At 43.1% G+C, this 21,706-nt stretch overlaps 1 protein-coding gene across 1 annotated transcript; it reads right to left on the bottom strand.

Moving 5' to 3' along the window:
- Positions 1–926: 926 nt before the first annotated feature.
- On the bottom strand, positions 927–20,075 carry LOC103180721 (gamma-glutamyl hydrolase). The gene is made up of 9 exons (XM_007896732.2): positions 19,805–20,075; positions 15,923–16,034; positions 12,896–12,946; positions 11,991–12,075; positions 8,545–8,683; positions 7,997–8,103; positions 5,953–6,046; positions 4,323–4,460; positions 927–2,901 (listed from the first exon to the last, which is right to left on the bottom strand). The coding sequence occupies exons 1-9, from the start codon at positions 19,911–19,913 to the stop codon at positions 2,780–2,782; spliced, it is 957 nt and encodes a 318-aa protein (XP_007894923.1). The 5' UTR covers positions 19,914–20,075; the 3' UTR covers positions 927–2,779.
- Positions 20,076–21,706: the final 1,631 nt, after the last annotated feature.

Consider the following 21,706-nt stretch of genomic DNA (forward strand, 5'->3'; position numbering starts at 1 on the left):
CACCTTCAGATGAGGGAAGGAAGGCAATAAACGTCTTAAGTTTCAAACAGCCAATTAAACTATATCAACTTTCCTAGTGAATTGTAACCAACCAGTTACTTTCATCTCCATGAACTTCCTGCTGGTTCTTTTTCCAGCCTGGGAATGTTGGCTGAGTCTGGTACTCTGGCTGGTAAAGCCAACTCAAAGGTTGAAACATACAATGTTAACTGACCACCAAGATGAAGGAGACAAAATCATTTTTCATCTTACTTGCTCTTTGCATATAATTGTGGTTAAATGCGGTCTTGCAATGCGGCATCAATATCAATCCAAGACACTCATTATAATTGAGTGTTCTTCATATGCTAGACAGATAGCAGATGAAGTTGCTGGCATATTTCCATACTGTATGTATGGCTATTACTGTATATATTGTGTATATCCCTTCATGCTCTCACACCTCCCTACCTATCCGATTTGCTTACCCCTCCCTCCACCACCCCCTGCCTCCGCTCGGTCGACTCCGGCCTCCTGTTCGTCCCTTGCACCGTCCTCGCCACCATCGGTAGCCATGCTTTCAGCCACTTTGTTCTGGAACTCACTCCCTCAACCTCTCCACCTTGCCCCCTCCCTCCCCACTTTCAAATCCTGCCTAAAGACTTTTTTGATCATGCTTATGGTCACCTCAAGACTGTATGGTGACTCCAGACTGTATGCTGAGAAAGCTTAGACTGTGAATTCAAAGTCCAGACACGGTGCTTGAAAACACGTCCAGAGGCAGGTGTTACTAATTGCGCTGCTATAAAAGTCAACGTCACACTCAGTTATAGTGAGTTTCTTCAAATGTTAACGATTCCAAAACGTAACTGCACTCTATATTGGCAATTTTGCATCGCAAAATAAACACACACAATTTAATGTATTGAAGGATCAGTCCCAAAATAAACATTGTCAAAATTGATTTTATTGAGGTTTATCTCAAAGATCTGGAGCACATAGATGCTAGATGCACAGTACAAGCATAATCTGCTCTGAAGATAAAAAGAGTATCAATCTAAAGATCAAAGCAATGAGTATAAAGAGATAAGCAAACAGCTTCAAAAGGAAGTGGCATTTCCTTCAGAGAAAATAGTTTTCACAAAAATCACAGTAAAAAGGAAAGTTGCATTAAATTTACAAAAGAATATTCATTACAGTTTCAGGCCTCATCCTGTCTCAGTTGGTAGCACTCTGGTAGCAACTCAAAGTGCCTGACTCCACATTAGGATTCTGGCCTCAGAGTACAGGAGATTCCCTGCAGAAAATGCTGTTGCTGCAACTCCACAGAGCTGTGATCTTTCCACAACTATTTATTTTCAAATACCGAATCGATTAAATGAACCTACTGCGTAAGGATCAACCTAAAACCCACAACAAAAAGTCCAGACCTTAGGTGTTTGAGAATTGCTTTCTCCCCTGGGTGGTGATATGTATTCCTGGAATTTGTGGGACAGACATAAAAGCAGCCAAGAAATACAATGTTTTTATAAAGTGTAAACAGAGGTACAGGTGGAGAAAGCTCTCTGGACCATTTGATGTCATCCTCCCATCTTCCCAATACAGCATCAAAGTGTTTCTTAAATGTGCCCAGTGTTTTGGCCACGACCACGGTTCCTATTCCAGCTGTTAATTACCCTCAATGTAAAGAAATACTTCCTGGTGCCTATCTGAAAATTGCCTTTCACAGCCCTGGACCCTCTTGTCCTGCTGCATTGATGTAACTTAATAATATAATAAAATTAATCCTTGCATTTGATATAGCGTTTTCAACTCTTCTAGACTTCTCAAAGCGCTTCACAGAATATACTTTTAAGTGAATTGACTGTATAATTGTGGTGAATTTAACACATTGTTGTGGGTTTATTTTCTCTGTCCCATTTAGAATCTTCTATACCTCTACAGTTCCCTCTGAGATGTCTCTTTTCGAGACTTTTGACAAATTTGTTTCATCACAGCACAAGGCATGCACTTTGCCCTTTGAAACAATTGGCACTGAATGGGGTCATTTACCAAACAGGCAATAAATTGAGAAGCACACTCATTGAGGTTAGAATTATTCAGAGGTTAGAAACAGACATACAATTTTTACAAACCACAGCCACAGAATCACTTTGGTCCAGTCCCTAATGAAGAACAAGCTGCCATAGCGAACAATCACAAACTACTGTACTTTTCCAACCATTGGGCTTTGGCAAAACCAGCAAATTACAGGAGAATTCACAGTGTGACTAATGTGATTTACTTAAAGCACTCAATGTGTTAATATTAGGCATCCATTAAGAGATATGATTTGGTGATAGTTTGGCCGTCTATAACACAATACTTATTCTGCCTGCTGAATATTTAACAAGCAGCTACCGGGAGTAGAGGCTTCTGAGTAAATTGACCTGAATATAGATGAGGGTATCATAGAGGCAGCTGTGAATTACAGGATCATTTCATGTGTGAAAGATCCACAACTCACAAGCGCCGAAGTGTTACAAGATTTTAAAGGCAGTAACTTCCATCTGGGAAATATCATGTGGTTGATTTTATACACATTGGTGCTTTCGTAGTATTTTAAGTGTGATTTACTATTAATTTCAAATAGTGCCTTTCCCCACACAGTATGAACACACAGCAGGTAGGTTAATCAGTTATTTATTACTGACAACATTGTAAGGAAGAACAGGACTGCCTGGGCACAGCAATCGCTGATGGATCAAGAGCCAAGTAATTTGATATAATCTGCCAAAATCCACTTCATCTGAAGTATGACCTAATCGATGAAGTACATTTGTTGAAAATTAGAGATGTCTCCAGTATAAATCGACAAGTAATTGTGAATCAAAGCTTTTGCTTCTTCAGTTTCGTTAGAAAAATGATGGAGGTTTTTCCGAGCTGAAAAACAAAAAGGTGGCTTATTTTTCCACAGGCTTTCTTTGTAACCCAATGTGTAAGATTTGCAATTATAACAACAATTTGCAATTACATAGAACTCTTCACATAGAAGAATAAACATTTTACAAGGAAGGGGTCAGAAGCCAACACAGGAGGAGGACAGGTAGGTATCCGACAGTCAAAGAGATAAGTTTCTGGGTGGGATTTTTAAGCAAAAGAGAGGGAGACAAGACTGAGGATAGAGGGAGAGTGATCCAGAGGTAGTAGTAGCAGCAGAGGAGGAGGCCAGAGTAAGCCCGAGGGAAGGAGGCGGGCAGAGGACTGGAGTAGGAGAAAGTCAGAGAGAGGGTGTGAATGAATGATCTGAAGAAATTAAATGTAAGCTGCATTTAACTTGAATGAGATTCCTGGTTTTGCTTGTATGGGTCAGTATAGGTGGGTAAAGAGAGTGGGGAATACCGAATAGAAATTTCGCAAGGAAATTCTGAACTTGGCAAAGGGATTATTCTCCAGTGTTTGTAGTGAGTGTGGTGCTCAAAGGCTGTGGTGATCTGCTGGACAGGTTTGGTTTAATACCTCAGCTCAAGAACTAGTGTAACGGCGCTAAAGTGCTCTTATTTGGGAAGAGTGGAACAGGCTTGATGGGCTGAATGGCCTCCTCCTGTGTCTGAGAGAGTTTGCTTCCCTCCAGGCAAAATCAACCCATTTGGCAGGAGTGCTGCTTACCACTGTATCCTGCAGCTGGTGGGAGTGGATTATTTTGACACTAGACAGAGTATCGAGTGGATTTGAGCATGTTCTGGTAATAGCAAACCACTTCTTAAAGTACATATTCCAATGACATCGAAAGGTTACACCAGCATGGCTATTCCAAGAGCTCTGAGGAGGATCTTTATGAAACGCTGCGGATTAGGTGTCAGCCTGTCAGTTGGTAGCAACCTATGCCTCAGAGTCAGAACATTGTGGGTTCAAGGCCCAGGTCGCAACTTCGAGCTCAGGCTGACACTCCGATACAGTGCTGGGGGAATGTAGCATTGTTAAAGGTGCCTTCTTTTGGATGAGACATTAAACTGTCTGCTTGTTCAGGATCCCACATTAATGATCCTATGGCACTATTGCACAAATAGAAGGGGAATTCTCCCATTATGCTGGTCATTACCCCTCTCTTTCCTAAATAAAATTGATCATTCACTTCAAGGTTTCATGTGAAACACTGCTGTGGGCAAAGTGGCTGCTGTGTTTGCCTTAAAATACACAGTAAAACCTGTGACGCTGCTTTGTGGCATCCTCCCAATGCGAAAGAATATAAGGAATCAAATATAAGGAATATTATTAATTTTAGCAAACTTGCAAAATCCAAACTCTTTACAGATTTACAAAATTCACCTGACAGATGAATTATTTTTCTTGTTCGTCCATACCTTCATTAACAAAAAACTCAGCCATGTACCATGCTGCTTTCACAGCTGTCAAGGAATGTGGGATGTTTTCTTTTTTGCTCCATTCATAAGGATTTTTCTCAGGATGCCACTGAACTGCATAAATAGGGTAGTTGCGTGCTGCATTAAATCAAACAAATCATTAATCTTCCATAATTCCACTTTTTTCTGGTCAAATAAGTCGCCTTGCTTTAAGCATTCTGGTACATCCAGGACAGATTGCACAAATACTACAAAATTTGTAAGTGAAAGACCTGAGTTCAGTTCCAGGCAGGGCGAAACCTTGGGCAAGTTTCCTTACTCCACACACCTAATAATAATCCCTCCAAAAACCAAAAACAATAATAAATTGGTCATTTTCAATCTACGACTGTTTGTGGGACATTGCTGTGCGCAATTGGCTGCCGCGTTCGCCCACAAATATAGTCAATTACTTTACAGTGTGTTCTGTGAAGCGCTTTGGGACGTCCTCCCGATGTGAAAAGCGCTATATCAAATGCAAGGATTATTATTATTATTATTAAGAGTAAACAGATCCCCAGTCGTAGGATTAGAGGATTTCAGAAACACTGCAGTGTAAATGCACTGCACCAGGTGAATGTTTCTATTCTTGCACCCTCTCTTCCTTTTAATTCCCCCTCCCTCCACCATCATTTTACATCTTTACATTTGTCAACTGAATTTTTTTCTGGTACATAGGCTTGTATATAAGTATTTTTAAAGCCATTGTGACAACTTGGGTTTATGCTGGGGAGTTCAAACTAGTAGCAAAGTGCAGTTAGACAGCCATTCATTACAATTGGGAATTGCTCATTCATGATTTAGTTTGAGCTTTGGGATTTGCTGCGTGGGCTTGAGAGGTCAACACTGTAATACAAGAGTAAAAGATACTTTAATAACTGAAATTGGAAAGCTTTATTTTGTGGAGTCTTGTAATTTATTGGTTAGAACATTCGCTTCGCAAGCGAGAGGACCTGGGTTCAATTCCCGGTAGGGCAAACAAGTTTCCTTATTCCACACGCCTCTGTAAGTAGGAATGTGGTTGTTAGTCGATTGGCGGATCACTTTTCTGGGGGCAATAATTTGTTTAAAATAAAAAAAAATAATTTGGTCACTCAATCCACGACTATTTGTGGGATACTGCTGTATGCAATTGGCTGCTGTGTTTCGCCCACAAAATATACAGTCAGTTCACTTTACAATATATTCTGTAAATATATATTATTATTATTTAGAAGTGGCAAGGTCCTGATAGTGTAGTTTCACTCGTTCATGAGACATCCCACACAGAATGAATCACTGCTGACACTGACTGAGAATCTTAATGAACAGTTTGAGGCAGCCTAGGAATAATGTGCACCTCTCTCATTCTGCACTAATCACCTGCTACAGGCCACGTCTCCTCTGTACAGATGCAATAAAGATAGCATCTGGCAGCATCTTGGGAGGCATTGACTACAGCAAGAAAGATGCATAATGGCATGTTTAGAAGTTATTACGCGAATTAATAACACAAATGCCATGACCGTAAAGATGACAATAAAACTGCAACTCTGCACTAAGTGAAAACAAAACACATTTAATTATTTTGGATGCAACTATTTGCACATACCTTCCATGGTGGATATAAACTGCAACCCCTGGCTGTCCGTGTTAGTGGTCAGGATCCTGTAGGAATTACTCAGTTTTGCATTGCTGGTAAAATTCTGAAATTAATCACAAAGACACTTTATTAGCATTACCATTGCTGGAATGATTCTACACTCAACATTGTCTTCGACTGTAATTACAACACAACCCAAAAATGTGCCTCGGTACAGGAGGAGGACGTTGGTGGCAAAAAAGATGGAAGATCAAAGCACATCAACAAAGCAGCAGCAACCTTCATAGTCACTTGATCTTTGGGGAGAGGAGATTGCATGCATCTAGCACAAATAAGAATAAAATGATACAGTTGGACGTATTGACCTTTATACCGATAGACAAATGCAGTAATAATAATCTTTGCATTTGATATAGTACCTTATCACATCCTTAAAACACCTCAGTGCTTCAGACCATTTACTTAAAGTGTAATGTCTGTGTATTTGTAGGTAAAAATGGCAGTCAATTGATACAACAGCAATTTCCACAAACAACCATGAAGTGAATGACCATTTTTATTTATCTGCGTGAATGTTGGCCAAGACACCGGGAGAAACCCCCTCCTCTTTTTGTAATAATGCCGTGCGATCTTTAATGTGGGATCCTAAACATCTCGTTTGAAGAATTACACCTCTGAAAATACAGAATCCCTTCACCTCTGCATTGGAGTTTGATCATAGACTGCGAGCTCAAAATCCCAACATGGGTCCCAAAGTATTATTGGATACAAGTGAACCAAAATGTACTGGCTATCTGTGCTGATGTGGTTTTCGTGCGGACATCAGGATTCTGTGTGTGTGGGATAGAGCAACTACAGTGCCGCTTTCAGCTAAATAATGCAACTCATCCCTTTTTAGTGGTAGTGCCAGTGGTAAATGCTGTTCATTTATTCATATTAGCCTTAGGTGCAATAATTTAGATGAGATATTACTAGATGTGGCTCAGTTAAGAAAAACACACCTTTGTGTTCTCTATAGAATATTTATACTCATATACTGGCCAGTGTTATGCATAACTCTATTATTTTTTGCACAATTCCTGAAGCTAGAAAGACCCCATACCATACCTTGATAGAATTATACAACAACAACAAAATTACATTTATGTAGCGTCTTTCACGTCGGGAGGACGACCCAAGGTGCTGGACAGACAGAGTTACAGCCCAGAGCTAAAGGTCGGGGTGGGGGAGGGCAGGGGGGGAAGCAGGGAGATCGAAAGCACAGTCGAAGAGGAGGGTCTTGAGGTGGGTCTTGAAGTTGGCGAGGGAGGGGGTGAGATGGAGGGACTGCGGGATGGAGTTCCAGAGGGTGGGTGCAGAGTGGAGGAAGGTCCGCCCGACGATAGTGGGGCGAGCAAGGCGGAGGACGTGAAGCCTGCTGAGCGGAGGGAGCGAACAGGATGATAGAGGGTTAGGAGGTCGGAGAGGTAGGGGGGAGCAAGACCATGGAGGGCTTTGAAGGTGAGGATCAGGATCTTGAACTGTATCCTCTGTGTAATGGGAAGCCAGTGGAGTTGGGCAAGGATGGGCGTGATAGGGTCACGGAGCCTAGTGCGGGAGAGGACATGGGCTACAGAGTTCTGGATGATCTGCAGCCTGCGGAGGGAGGAGTTGGGGAGGCCGACAAGCAGTGAGTTTGCATAGTCAAGCCTCGATGTAATGAAGGCGTGTATGAGGGTTTCGGTGGCCTGCGATGTGAGACATTGCGGAGGTGGGAGAAGGCAGAATGGGTCATGGCGCGAATGTGGTATAGAAGGGATAGTTGAGGGTCGACCAAGACCCCAAGGTTCCAGACTGGTTTAGCAAGGTTGAGTGTGCAACCATGAATGGTGATACTGTCAACGCCTGAGGTGAGGAGGTGCTGAAGAGAGTCAATCAGGAGAGCCTCAGCACAGAAGGAGGCCATTCGACCCATCGGGTCTGTGCCAGCTCATTGAAAAGAGCTATCCAAATCAATCCCGCTCCCCCACTCTCTCTCCATAGCCGTGCAAACTTGTCCTCTCCAAATAATTACCTTCACAGACAGGCTCCATTTGTGAAAGTTTGCAGTCAGTGGTTCCTCAGCCAAGGCTTGCAATAGGTCTTTAGGAAACTTCTTGAACATTCGACTGTCCCGTGATTCTGAGCAAAAGAACAGAAACTGAAACATGAATTAAGAGGAACTGAAAAGATCATTCAGAACATTTTAACTAAATTCATTCTCTGTTGTGCTCACATATCCCCTATAAACAGAGCTGTAGAATAACACGTCAACCTTTCCAATGTTTTCTCTACATCAGTGACACGTAACACAATACTCGACTCAGCTACATATTTCAGAGCTGTACTAGGAACCAAACCCATTCCTTCTGTTCAGATTACACAGAGGGCTAGGTATCTATCTGTCTGTCCTGCTTGGTAAATTGGTTGCTACATTCGCCTACAAATGCACAATTACTACACTTTACATTAATTCCTTTGAAACACTTTGAGATCTTTCAATAATGTGATAAGGCGCTATATCAAATGCAAGGATTATTATAATTACAAATATGTACTGTGAGGAATGAACATCATTCTTACCTTTTGTGAACGTCAAAGGAAGAGTCAGATTTGAGGTGTTTGTCAATGTCAGAAGGTTTTCCCCACTGGTGGTAAAAGTCAATTCTTCAAACCCAAGACAAGTTCCCCACACTGGGAAGTGAGTACCATGATCATTTGCCTATTAAAAATCAGATTATTTTTCATGAATCTATTAGTGGTGAATGCATTCATCAGCCAGCAGTCTCACGTAAGCACTCTCCATTGCATATTTGGCAAATGAATGGTGTCTCCTCTAACGAAGTTTGTGAAACAAACAGCAGTAAATTGAATGACCCAATTTCATCTGGGGGATTGTTGGCCAGGACACGAGGAAAAACTCGTTTCTATAGTGCCATGTGATCTTTAACTTCCATCTAAATAGGCCGATGGGACTTTGGTTTAATATCTCATCCGAAAGACTGAACCTCCAGTGCACCGCATACTATTTTAGAGGATAATAAAGGCATCTTTAGAATCAATAGATGAGGAAGATTCCAGGTTTATTGCTTTCAAATTAATCTCTAGATTATACTGCACACACACACAATTACAGGCAGAAGGCTGTCTGAGCAATCCATTTGAAGGTTGTTTTAAGATGCACATTAATTTGCACCACTGCAGTGTCAATGCAGGCAGTACAATTAATCTGAATTTCATTCTAAAACTGTATTTTAAAAGTTCTTAGATGATCCTTACTGCTGCCCAGCTCTAATTAAACAATAATGCGATTTGAAGCAGGACCCATAAATCAGTTTTCCCTTCCACACATTATTTTACTGCAGGAAACAGTATGGCTGCAGCTGAAATGTTAACCTACCATCGACTTTCAGATGCCAAATGGCTATTGTGCATTCACAGCACTCTTGGTTATTATTTCCAGCATTTGAAGTATTTCTTGATATTGTCATGTCTGATGCCAATGACGGGCTTCATAGGTTTTTGCAAATAAATGTGGTTTTCTTTGCTATTATGAATTCATGCTGACATTCCAATGCAGTGCCGGGAGTGTGTTGGAGATCCAGTCTTTAGATGAGATGGTAAACTGAGATCCTGCCTAAAGATTCAATGGAGCGGCATGAAGAGTTTCCTCAGTGTCCTGGCCAACAATCTGCCAGAAGAAAATGGTCCTTCACTTCACAGCTGTTTGTAGGACATTGCTGTGTGCAACTTGGCTTCTTCATTTGCCTACAAAATAGACAGTAACTCATTTTTACAGTAAATCCTGTGAAGTGCTTTCAGACGTTCTCCAGATGTGAAAGGTGCTATGTCAAATGCAAGGATATTTTTTCAAAAAAAGAGATCAAATTGGCAGATTCCTGTGAGTCTGCACTTTCAGATTTGTAAAAAAAAATTGATCTCATTAAGAAATGATAAAAAAATTACAAAATTGACTCCTGTAATGTGCATTATACAAAATTAAATTCCGAGATCAATATGGACTGAGTAAAGGAACTTAGTTAATAGTCCTGTAGCTCAGTGGTTAGAGCACTCGCCTCGCAAGCGAGAGATCTGGGTTCGATTCCCAGCAGTGCGAAACGTTGTGCAAGTTTCCTTATTCCACACAGCTCTGTTTACCTAGCAGTAAGTAGGAACCCGGTTGTTAATTGGTGGATCACTTTTCTAGGGGTAATAATTCATTCAAAAAAGTAATAATAATCAATTGGTCACTTCAATCCACGATTGTTTGTGGGACACTGCTATGCGCAATTGGCTGCCGCGTTTCACCCACAAAATATACAGTCAATTCACTTTACAGTATATTCTGTGAAGCGCTTTGAGATGTCTCGAAGATGTGATAAGGCGCTGTATCAAATGCAAGGATTATTACAACAACAACAACAACAAGATTCCATTTATAGAGCGCCTTTCATGTCGAGAGGACGTCCCAAGGCGCTGTACAGTTGGGTCAGGACCCGAGCATGGGGGAAATGGTCAGGGTGAGGGGAGGGAAGGGAGGAAGCGAGGAGGGGGTAGAGAGTCGAAAGGGGAGCTGAAGGCACGGTCAAAGAGAAAGGTCTTGAGACCGGCCTTGAAGGAGGAAAGGGAGGAGGCAAGGCAAAGGTACTGGGGGATAGAGTTCCAGAGCCTCCAGGCTGAGAGGCTGAAGGCCCGGCCACCGATGGTAGGGCGGTTGGGGCGGGGGATGTGGAGCAGACCGGAGCCAGAGAAACGGAGGGTACAGGCACGTAGGTAGGGGGATAGTAGGTCGGAGAGGTAGGGGGAGCAAGGTCGTGAATGGCCTTGTAGGTGAGGATGAGGATCTTGAAATTGATCCTCTGGGGGATGGGGAGCCAGTGGAGGCGAGCGATGTGGTCACGAAGCCTGGTGTGGGACAGTACACGAGCTGCAGAGTTCTGAATGACCTGCAGCTTGTGGAGGGAGGTGCCGGGAAGGCCGGCGAGGAGAGTGTTCCCATAGCCCAGCCTTGAGGTGATAAAGGCGTGGACCAGAGTTTCAGCAGCGTGAGGGGTGAGGTAGTGCCGTAGTCTGGTGACATTCCGGAGGTGATGGAAGGTGGTGCCAGTTGTGGTGCGGATATGAGGGAGAAAGGACAGCTCAGGGTCGAAGAGAACACCGAGGTTCCTGACCGGCTTTGAGAGGTGGAGAGTGCAGCCTTGGATGCTGATGCTGTCAGCACCTGAGGTGCGGAGGCGCTGACGCGAGCCAATCAGGAAGGCTTCAGTTTTACGCACGTTGAGCTGAAGAAAGTTGTCTCTCGTCCAGGACTCGATGTCGGACAGGCAGGTTGTCAGGACATCGGTGGTCGTGGAGTTGAGGGTAGAGGAGGAAAGGTAGAGTTGGGTGTCATCCGCATACATGTGGAAGTTAACCCCATGTCTGCGGATGATGTCACCAAGGGGGAGCATATAGAGGGTGAAGAGGAGGGGACCGAGGACAGAGCCCTGAAGGACACCGCACGAGACAGTGCGGGGGCTGGAGGAAAAACCCATTCGTGGAAACAAAGTGAAGACGGTGGGAGAGGTACGACCTAAACAACTCAAGGACAGGGCCTTGAAGGTTGAGGTGGGAGGATAAGCGGTGGAGGAGGATAGCATGGTCGACCGTATCGAATGCCGCATTGAATTATTATTATTATTAATAATGTTTGTGTAGCACAGCTTTCCATCGTTGAATGAATCAATAGATATGTTACCACAAGATTTATTTTGGTCATTTGGGTGTCTGATACATATGGAAACCCATCACCATGTTTAAGAGTATGCAACCAGATTGAAGAATTCCACGTTTATCACCTACATATGGAAATACCTGTGTCTGAAAGGGAATACATGTTCTCCTTCCCGAGAGGGATGTATCCTGCTTACCTAATCCAGGAGAGTATTAGGTGCAGGTTGGCAAGAGCCAAGACTTGGGCACCCCAGAGTGTGCATTGGAGTACTGCTGGATTTAAACAGCTAAAATACAAAATCATAATTTCAAGTTACCTCAATTGTAAGATTATAGAAGATAGCTGCCAATTTAGCATATGAAGATGTCATGATGTTTACTCCACCACCTGGATAGAGCAACCTGAAAACAAATGCACAACACTGTCACTTTAAAGCATTGTTTCAAGATCTTTAAGCCTATGAGAAAAAATTGTGTTGCAATGATTCAAATGACCAACACCCATCTTTACTCCAATGGTCAGGGAACATAGAGATCAAATAGTTGATGGGCTGTTTTCACTTGTTGAAGAGTCTGAATGTGACTTACACTATCAACAACAATTTACATTTATATAGTGCCTTTCGGGTCAGGAGGATGTTGCAAACTGCTTCACGCAGGTGACTGGGAGCCAGAGCTGGGGGAGGGTGCAGATGACTAAAAGTTGAGTCAAAACCATAGGTGTTCAGGTGAATTTTGAAGGTAGAGAAGGAGGAGGCAAGGTGGATGGACTTTAGCATGGAATTCTGGAGAGCTAGGGCAGAGTGGCTGAAAGTTGTGCTGTAAATTTCTATGGTTTTATAAAGATAGGCCAGATTGCATGTGGGACATGAAGCAGGCCAGAGATTGCCAAGCAGAAGGAGTGGCTGGGGGAGTAGGATCACAGGAGGTCACACAGATAAAGGGGAGCAATCCGCTGAGGATATGGGGAGCCAGTGGAGAAGAGCAAGGATTGGGGTGATGGGATCCCCAAGCCTGATGCTGGAGATGAAATGGGCTGTAGAGTTCTGGATGGTCTGTATCTTGTGTAGGGATGAGCAGGGGAGACTGGCGATAATCGCAGCCAATGTAACCCTACATTTAAAAATAGTCAATTCTCAGTAAATGGTTGGTGATGGTTCACAGACCCAAGCAAAAAAATCAGATTACCGCGATTTAATGAACTGCTGGCTGCATGACTCACCCATTTATAGAATAAAAGAGCTTCTTGCATTCATCTTCAGACAAATTAATGCTGTAGGAAAAATAAAAATATCATCTGGATTAGATTAATTCTGTTACATCAAAAATGAATGTGCTGTGTGCAAGGAGCTCTTGTTCAGAAAAACACAATACTGTACTGTATGCAACCAGAAGAGATATCAAACTATTAATACTTAATTCTGAAATATGCATTGCACACTATCCTCAGGGCAACCAAACTAGTCACAAACAAGACTATTGACTATTGTAATTGGTATATTGTCAGAGGTGACATAATTCAGTTAAACTGAAGTCACATCTGTCTGTTCAGATGGACTTTAAAAATCCAATGGCACTATTCAAAAAGAGAAGATTTTCCTGGTGTCCTGGCCAATAAACTTCTCAATAAAATTGGTCATCCGCTTAATTGCGGTTTGTAGGAAACTGCTGTGTGCAAACTGGCTACTGTGTTTGCCTACAAAATACGGTTGCTGCACTTTACTCGCAGTTCGTAGATCCTTGTCCTCACTTTCAAGGCCATCCATGGCCTTGCCCCCCCGTACCTCTTTGACCTGCTGATATCCCTACCAACCTGCCCGCTCCCTCCATTCAGCGGGCTCCAGCCTGCTCCATGTCTCCTGCCCGACCCCCCCTACCATCGGTGATCGGGCTTTCAGCCTCTCTGCCCCCACACTCTGGAACTCCATCCCACTGCCCCCTTGCCTCGCTTCCTCCCTTGCCTCCTCCAAGTCCGGTCTCAAGACCCTTCTCTTCGATCGTGCCTTTTGTTTCTCTCCCACCTCTCTGCCTTCCCTCACCCCTACACCACCCCTCCCCCATGTTCGGGCCCCGACACCTGACTGTTCAGCGCTTTGGGACATCCTCCCGATATGAAAGGTGCTCCATAAATGTAATTTTGTTGTTGTTGTTTACAGTAAATTCTGTGAAACGCTTTGAGACATCATTCCAACAGGAAAGGCACCACATCAAATGCAAGGATTATTAATGTCCAAACTTATCAAAGAAACAAAATGTATTATATTGAAAAAGGTTGAAATCTGGTTTATACCAAAGTATCTGTTACGCAAAGATTGCGCTTCAAAAATATTGTTGACTCGAACCAGCAATTAAATCAGCTTGTGATTTGGCCACAGTAGACATGTTATATATCATTGATTATCAAAAATAGATTAGCTAACAAAATACTGGGTTAGTAGCTGCCAAACATTTTATAAAAATATTAACAACGATCCTTACATTTGAAATAGCGTTTTTCACACCAGGAGGACGGCTCAAAGCACTTCACAGTATATACTATAAAGTGCAGTGACTGTGTGTATTTTGTGGGTGAACATCAACCAACAATGCACAGCAATGTCCCACAAACAGCCATGAGTTGGATGACAATAATAATAATCCTTGCATTTGATATAGCGCTTTTTACGTTGGGAGGACGTCCCAAAGCGCTTCACAGAACACACTGTAAAGTGAATTGACTGTATATTTGTGGGCGAACGCGGCAGCCAATTGCGCACAGCAATGTCCCACAAACAGTCGTAGATTGAAAATGACCAATTTTATTATTGTTTTTTTTGGAGGGATTATTATTAGGCGTGTGGAGTAAGGAAACTTGCCCAAGGTTTCGCCCTGCCTGGAATTGAACTCAGGTCTCTCGCTTGTACAGCGAGTGCTCTAACCACTGAGCTACAGGACTCCACAAAATTACAATTACAACTGAATTACAATTGTTATTTGGGGAATTGTGAAATAAAAACAAAAATCACTGGGAACACTCAGCAGGCCAGGCAGCATTAATGCAGAGAGGAAAATTAGTTAATGTTTCAGGCTAATGACCTTTCATCAGAGTTTTGTTTGATAGGAGTATGAGGCTCCAAGTTCATGTTTCAACAAGAAATGCTTTGAATGAAGATGGGGGAAGAAGTGTGATTTGCATGCAGCATGTTTATGAAACATGAATCTCCAACACAATTTTTGCCAAACATACAATACAATCGTAGAATGAGATTATTTCTTCAGGCTGATTTGTGTGAATACACGAGCTAATAAGATATAGCAACAGTTGACCTTTACCAAGTCCATGCATTAAGATAATAGTCTCCCAAAATCCTTGAACCAGAGAGATGAAGAAAAGATCAACTGAATTACAAGACTCAAAACTTTGCTACAAATCTACCAGAGAACAGAACCAATATCTAAGGAAAGTCATATTATGTAGACTACAATTATACCTGATGTGCCCAATTCCTCAAACCAAATTTGAATATGAAGATTCTTATATTTAATAATCCATTGGATCAATCGTACTCTTCGTACAAGTCTTCTCTTTCAAGTTCTGCTACCATATATCACTACCACAGGACAATGTTCCCTGGAGCAGTTGTTCAAACAGAAAAACATTGCACCTTCACTTGAGAAAAACAGATAGTAAGAGACAGTCTGCACCGATAGCCTCAGGGAACCATCAAATTACACCTCATCATACAATGAAAATTACAGATAGCTTTCAACTTGTTTATTGCTTCAAGAAATGGAATGTCATTTCCCTTCAATATATTCCTCACCTGTAGCTATTCCCTTTCAATTTATATTTAAATCCACCACTTCTTAATTTGCATCCTAAATGTCAAATGGATTAACGGATCATTCTTGACAGATGGGCAGTGTTACTAAACAAATGGTTGTTTTACTGGTAGAATTGTAGTATGAACTGGGATTCAGATGAGCTGCACTTTCCATTAGTTAGTTATGTGCTGCACAATCCAGGAACCGCACAGTCAAATTTGGATCAGGACTATTTTTGCTATTCCAAGTGCTACTCAGTCATCATACCAGAATAGAAGCACAAGATGGGGTAATCTTGGAGACACTTGCTATGCAGAAATGTAAAGTGCTGTACTTAAATGTTTAAACATGCATGCATCGGCTCTCATAGTGTTACAGGGGTGTCCACTAAGCAGAAATATGGGTTTATTCTACGTAAACAGTGTAAATTGAGGTCTGAACCCACCTTATGGGCACAACTCTTGCACCAGCAGATTCGAGATGCTTAACATATGAAGCAGCAATATAGCTTTTGCCAAACTTGTTAAGTTCACCGTATGTTTTCTGCGTCAGTACACCTAAGACAAGCAAAACAAAAGCTATTGTCAATGGAGTACAGCTATACCAAATGTTTCAAGTAGTATCCACATAATGCCCATTAGCTGTGTATTGTATCTTTTGCATAGGCAATAATTAGGCACATCATATAGAAAACAAAGATTTTCAGACCATTCCATCCATTGAGTCAATTCCCTTCTACCTGAATTATTAAATCACCTTGTTGCTGTGCATAATTCCCCACGACATACATAGTCACTCCATGTTTCAGTAAAATCCTATGAAGAGCTTGGAGTCGCCCTCCCAATGTGAAAGGCGCTATATCAAATGCAAGAATTATTATTATTTATTTTTATTAATCCAGCTCTGTCTACATATCCCTTAATTTTTTAAAAAACTGTCTAAGTGTGTTTATTCAGATTCCAGGATAATCATCTGGGCAGTATCTGGATCTACATGTGTAAATAAGCACCACAAGGTGTTATAACAATTTGTGTTACATCTGAACTGACGTACTGACTGAAAGACAAGTTTATTAAATCTACAAAAAAAATGTTTAGAATAATAGGCAAAACAACACACTCGATCCTGTTGTTACACCGCACTGAGTTGATTCAGTTAATTGAAATATAATAATTATCCTTGCATTTGATATAGCGCCTTATCACATCTTCGAGTCGTCTCAAAGCGCTTCACAGAATATACCGTAAAGCAAGTTGACTGTATATTTTGTTGATGAAACCGAGCAGCCAATTGTACACACAAACAAACAGTCGTGGATTGAGTGACCAATAGATTATTATATTTTTGAAGGAATTATTACTCCCGGAAAAGCGATCCGCCAATCGACTAAGAACCGGATGAATGATAGCCTCAATTTTCAAATGGATACATCAGTATGAGACTTGATTTTTAAAAAAATATTTTTACAGCAACTGATCACATTGAAAGAAGTTAACTAGAGGATTGTTGTCCAGACACAGGGCGAAACTCAGTTCTCTTTTTTGAATAGTGTCACAGGATTTCGAATATCCGTCTGGAAAATGAGCAGATAGAATCTCGGCTAAACATCTCATCCGAAAGACAGCACGTCTGACAATTCAGAGTTTCCCCAGTAATGCCCGACTCTAGACTAAGAGTTCAAGTGCTAGAACTAGAAGATGTAGTTTTAAAATCATATCTGGGAGGTCCAGAACAGAGATGTGTAGAGAGTGGTGGGAGTGTGGAATTGTCTGCCACAGTAGTTGTTGGGATGACAATCAAGTGCACATTCAAAAAAAAGACTGGACAACAACAAGTGCTATCCTTCAGGTGCAATGTTAAAACAAGGTTGTGTCTGCCCATTCTAGTGGATTTTACCAATCCTGTGGGATTATTTGAAAAGAGTTTCTCCCAGTGAACAGGCCAACATTCCCCAGGTAAAATTGATCATTAACTCCTTGGCTCCTGAGATAATCAATTTGTATGGGCATTTTCTTAGAATTGCCATAGCTGGATTGTATAATAACAGTCATTCATGTTTCCCTGGTGATGTAAGGAGGGATAAACTGCTGCAATAAGCAGAGATTGAACAACCTATCATAAACTGCTTATTCCCAAATGAGGAATTGAAACAGACTGATTGCAGTCACATGTAACCAGTGGAAACCTCTCCCACTGCAGAGTATAATTTGATTTTATGAGGCAATTGTAAAGGTACCTGGAGTAATGTCTATCCAAAGTACCTTCGCAACATGTCTTATTTGATCTGATAGCAGCAACCTATTAACTAAGAGAAATGTGCTCTCTGTTCATTGGTCTGCTATTCGACATCTCTTAATCTGGTTACTAATTTAATACCAATCTCCTCTCCCTCAATCATTCTCTAGTCTGACACTAGTAATCTCGGTCTCTAGTCTGACGCTAGTAATCGTGGTCTCTAGTCTGACGCTAGTAATCTTGGTCTCTAGTCTGACGCTAGTAATCTCGGTCTCTAGTCTGACGCTAGTAATCTTGGTCTCTAGTCTGACGCTAGTAATCTCGGTCTCTCGGTCTCTAGCCTGACGCTAGTAATCTCAGTCTCTAGCCTGACGCTAGTAATCTCGGTCTCTAGCCTGACACTAGTAATCTCGGTCTCCAGTCTGATACTAGTAATCTCGGTCTCTAGTCTGACACTAGTAATCTTGGTCTCCAGTCTCACGCTAGTAATCTCGGTCTCTATTCTCACGATAGTAATCTCGGTCTCTCGTTCTCTCATCTGACTCTAGTAGTCTCGGTCTCTAGTCTGACACTAGTAATCTCGGTCTCTAGTCTGACACTAGTAATCTTGGTCTCTCGTCTCACGCTAGTAATCTCGGTCTCTAGTCTGACGCTAGTAATCTCGGTCTCTAGCCTGACACTAGTAATCTCGGTCTCCAGTCTGACGCCAGTAATATCGGTCTCTAGTCTGACGCTAGTAATCTCGGTCTCTAGCCTGACACTAGTAATCTCGGTCTCCAGTCTGACGCCAGTAATATCGGTCTCTAGCCTGACGCTAGTAATCTCGATCTCTAGCCTGACACTAGTAATCTCGGTCTCTAGTCTGACGCTAGTAATCTCGGTCTCTCGTTCTCTCGTCTGACTCTAGTAGTCTCGGTCTCTAGTCTGACACTAGTAATCTTGGTCTCTCGTCTCACGCTAGTAATCTCGGTCTCTAGTCTGAAGCTAGTAATCTCGTTCTCGAGCCTGACACTAGTAATCTCGGTCTCCAGTCTGACACTAGTAATCTCGGTCTCTAGTCTGACACTAGTAATCTCGGTCTCCAGTCTGATGCCAGTAATATCGGTTCGAATTCAAGATCCTCATCACTCACCTACAAGGCCATTCACGGCCTTGCTCCCTCCTACCTCTCCAACCTACTATCCCCCTACCTACCTGCCCGTACCCTCCGTTCCTCTGGCTCTGGTCTGCTCCACGTCCCCCGCCCCAACCGCCCTACCATCGGTGGCCGGGCCTTCAGCCTCTCAGCCCCCAGGCTCTGGAACTCCATCCCCCAGTGCCTTCGCCTTGCTTCCTCCCTTTCCTCCTTCAAGGCCGGTCTCAAAACCTTTCTCTTTGACCGAGCCTTCAGCTCCCCTCTCGATTCTCTTCCCCCTCCTCGCTCCCTCCCTTCTCTCCCCTCACCCTGACCATTTCCCCCCTCCTTGCTCCCTCCCTTCCCTCCCCTCACCATTTCCCCCCTGCTCGGGTCATGACCCAACTGTGCAGCGCCTTGGGACGTCCTCCTGACGTGAAAGGCGCTTTATAAATGGAATCTTGTTGTTGTTGTTGTTGTCGTCTCCAGTCTGACGCTAGTAATCTCGGTCTCTAGTCTGACACTAGTAATCTCGGTCTCCAGTCTGACACCAGTAATCTCGGTCTCCAGTCTGACGCCAGTAATCTCGGTCTCTAGTCTGATGCTAGTAATCTCGGTCTCTAGTCTGACGCTAGTAATCTCGGTCTCTAGTCTGACGCTAGTAATCTCGGTCTCCAGTCTCACGCCAGTAATCTCGGTCTCCAGTTTTACGCTAGTAATCTCGGTCACTAGTCTTACGCTAGTAATCTCGGTCTCGTCTCACGCTGGTAATCTCGGTCGCTAGTATCACGCTAGTAATCTCGGTTGCTAGTCTCATGCTAGTAATCTCGGTCGCTTGTCTCACGCTAGTAATCTCGGTCGCTAGTCTCACGCTAGTAATCTCGGTCTCCAGTCTCACGCTGGTAATCTCGGTCTCTAGTCTCATGCTAGTAATCTCACAGTAACCTGCTCGTGGCTGTTAGAGATTATGTCTCTTACCGATGATTGGCCGCTGGTTGAGTTGTGTGACTGGCGCCGCACAGACCGTGTCCCAGTCCCGGCGCAGAGACAGGCTCAGGAGCAGGAGCAGGAGCGGCAAGCGGAACATGTCTGCGGGGCTGAGCTGGCAGTCTGCACGGCACTTCCTGCTTCTCTCTCCCTCTCCACACTCCGCTGCTGCTCTGTGCAGCTTGTGTGAGTGAGAGGCTGCGGAAGTCACTTCCTACTTTGCATCTAAAGCCAACGATCTGCAAACTTCCTCCTGTAGACTCTGTACTGACCAAATGACACTGAACTCTGTGCCAAAAGGGGTGGGGCTGTAACCCTCTTGCTGTGCTGTGTGTGTGTGTGGGGGGGGAGGGGGTCTGTAACCCTCTTGTGCTCTGTGTGTGGGGTCTGTAACCCTCTTGCTGTGCTCTGTGTGTGGGGGGGAGGGGGTCTGTAACCCTCTTGCTGTGCTGTGTGTGGGGGTCTGTAACCCTCTTGTGCTCTGTGTGTGGGGTCTGTACACCCTCTTGCTGTGCTCTGTGTGGGGCGGGGGGGGGGGGGGGGGGAGTTTGTAACCCTCTTGTTGTGCTGTGTGTGTGTGAGGGGGGGGTCTGTAACCCTCTTGTGTTCTGTGTGTGTGTGTGGGGGTCTGTACACCCTCTTGCTGTGCTCTGTGTGGGGCGGGAGGGGGGGGGGAGTTTGTAACCCTCTTGCTGTGCTGTGTGTGTGTGTGTGTGGGGGGGGTCTGTACACCCTCTTGCTGTGCTCTGAGTGGGGGAGGGGGTGTCTGTCTCATCCGGAGTTTCACTCCCTTTGCCAATGGTCACTTTTGCCTTGACCTCCTCTCCTGTGCGCCTCCCTGCCCCCCACTGCTCGGGCATCGTGCCCATCCTGAATTTTGGGACATCCTCCTGGATGTGCAAGATGCTTATATCAGTATAAATTGCATTGTATTAAATTTCCCCCACTCCTTCGTCCTTCGATGTCAACACTGTTGAGTTACTTTCCATTTATGGCAATTGCATGTCACAGAGATACAAGAACCATTGCATTCTGCAGTATATGTAAAGAGCTTGTACTTGTTAATAAACTGAGTTTAAGATTAGTACAATAGGAAATAACTGTAATATGTTCAATCATATTTATTAAGCAGTATATTGTTGTGTTTCATTATTTCTGCCTGGTGTCAGCATGGCTCAGTTGCCTTTGAGCCAGAAGGTTGTAGGTACAAGCCACATTTCTGCCTGTTCAGATGGATGTCAAAAATCCATGGCTGAGTTAAGTGAACAAGTGCTTTCATAAAATCCAAACCAAGATGAATTCCTCCAATTGTAAAAGAAATTTACAAGAAGAGGAGAACCACGCCGATCCTTGACTGTCTAGTCATTTCTGTTTAGAGTTAAGATGTTACTCTGGCCTATAATGCCTCCTACTGGCGGAGATATGGAACTAGTCATATTTTCTACTTCACTAAAATTAAACATGTTAAAATTAAATCAACAAATTTCAGATTGGTCTCGTAATCTGCCAACTAAGATTGACCCATTATTAAAAAGATGCCTTCACCATCAATAATAATAATCCTTGCATTTGATACAGTGTTTTATGGGTGAAATGAGGCAGCCAGTTGCGCACAGCAGTGTCCCACAAACAGTCATGGATTAAGTGATCAAATTATTATTATTATTTTGATGGGATTAATATCCCCGGAAAAGCAATCCGCCAATCGACCAACAACCAGGTTCCTCCTTACTCCTAGGTAAATCAAGGCATGTGGAATAAGGAAGCATGCCCAATGTTTCGCCCTGTCTGGGAATCAAACTCAGGTCCTCTCGCTTGCTTCAATTCTAACAGTTATAAATATTGAAAATTATTGACAAATATGTTGAAAGACAAAAAAAATTCCGACCTATA

The sequence above is a fragment of the Callorhinchus milii genome, unplaced genomic scaffold (assembly GCF_018977255.1).
Source record: "Callorhinchus milii isolate IMCB2004 unplaced genomic scaffold, IMCB_Cmil_1.0 Scaffold2, whole genome shotgun sequence".
NCBI lineage: Eukaryota > Metazoa > Chordata > Chondrichthyes > Chimaeriformes > Callorhinchidae > Callorhinchus > Callorhinchus milii.

Bases quoted from the DNA above. Each gene is read 5' to 3' on its own strand.
- LOC103180721 (XM_007896732.2), bottom strand. From the start codon at position 19,913: ATGTTCCGCTTGCCGCTCCTGCTCCTGCTCCTGAGCCTGTCTCTGCGC. The intron at 8,104-8,544 runs GTAAGAATGATG...TCTTTTGCTCAG, and splicing joins TCCTTTGACGTTCACAAAAG to AATCACGGGACAGTCGAATG. The intron at 2,902-4,322 runs GTATGGACGAAC...TTTGTTTTTCAG, and splicing joins TGAGTTTTTTGTTAATGAAG to CTCGGAAAAACCTCCATCAT.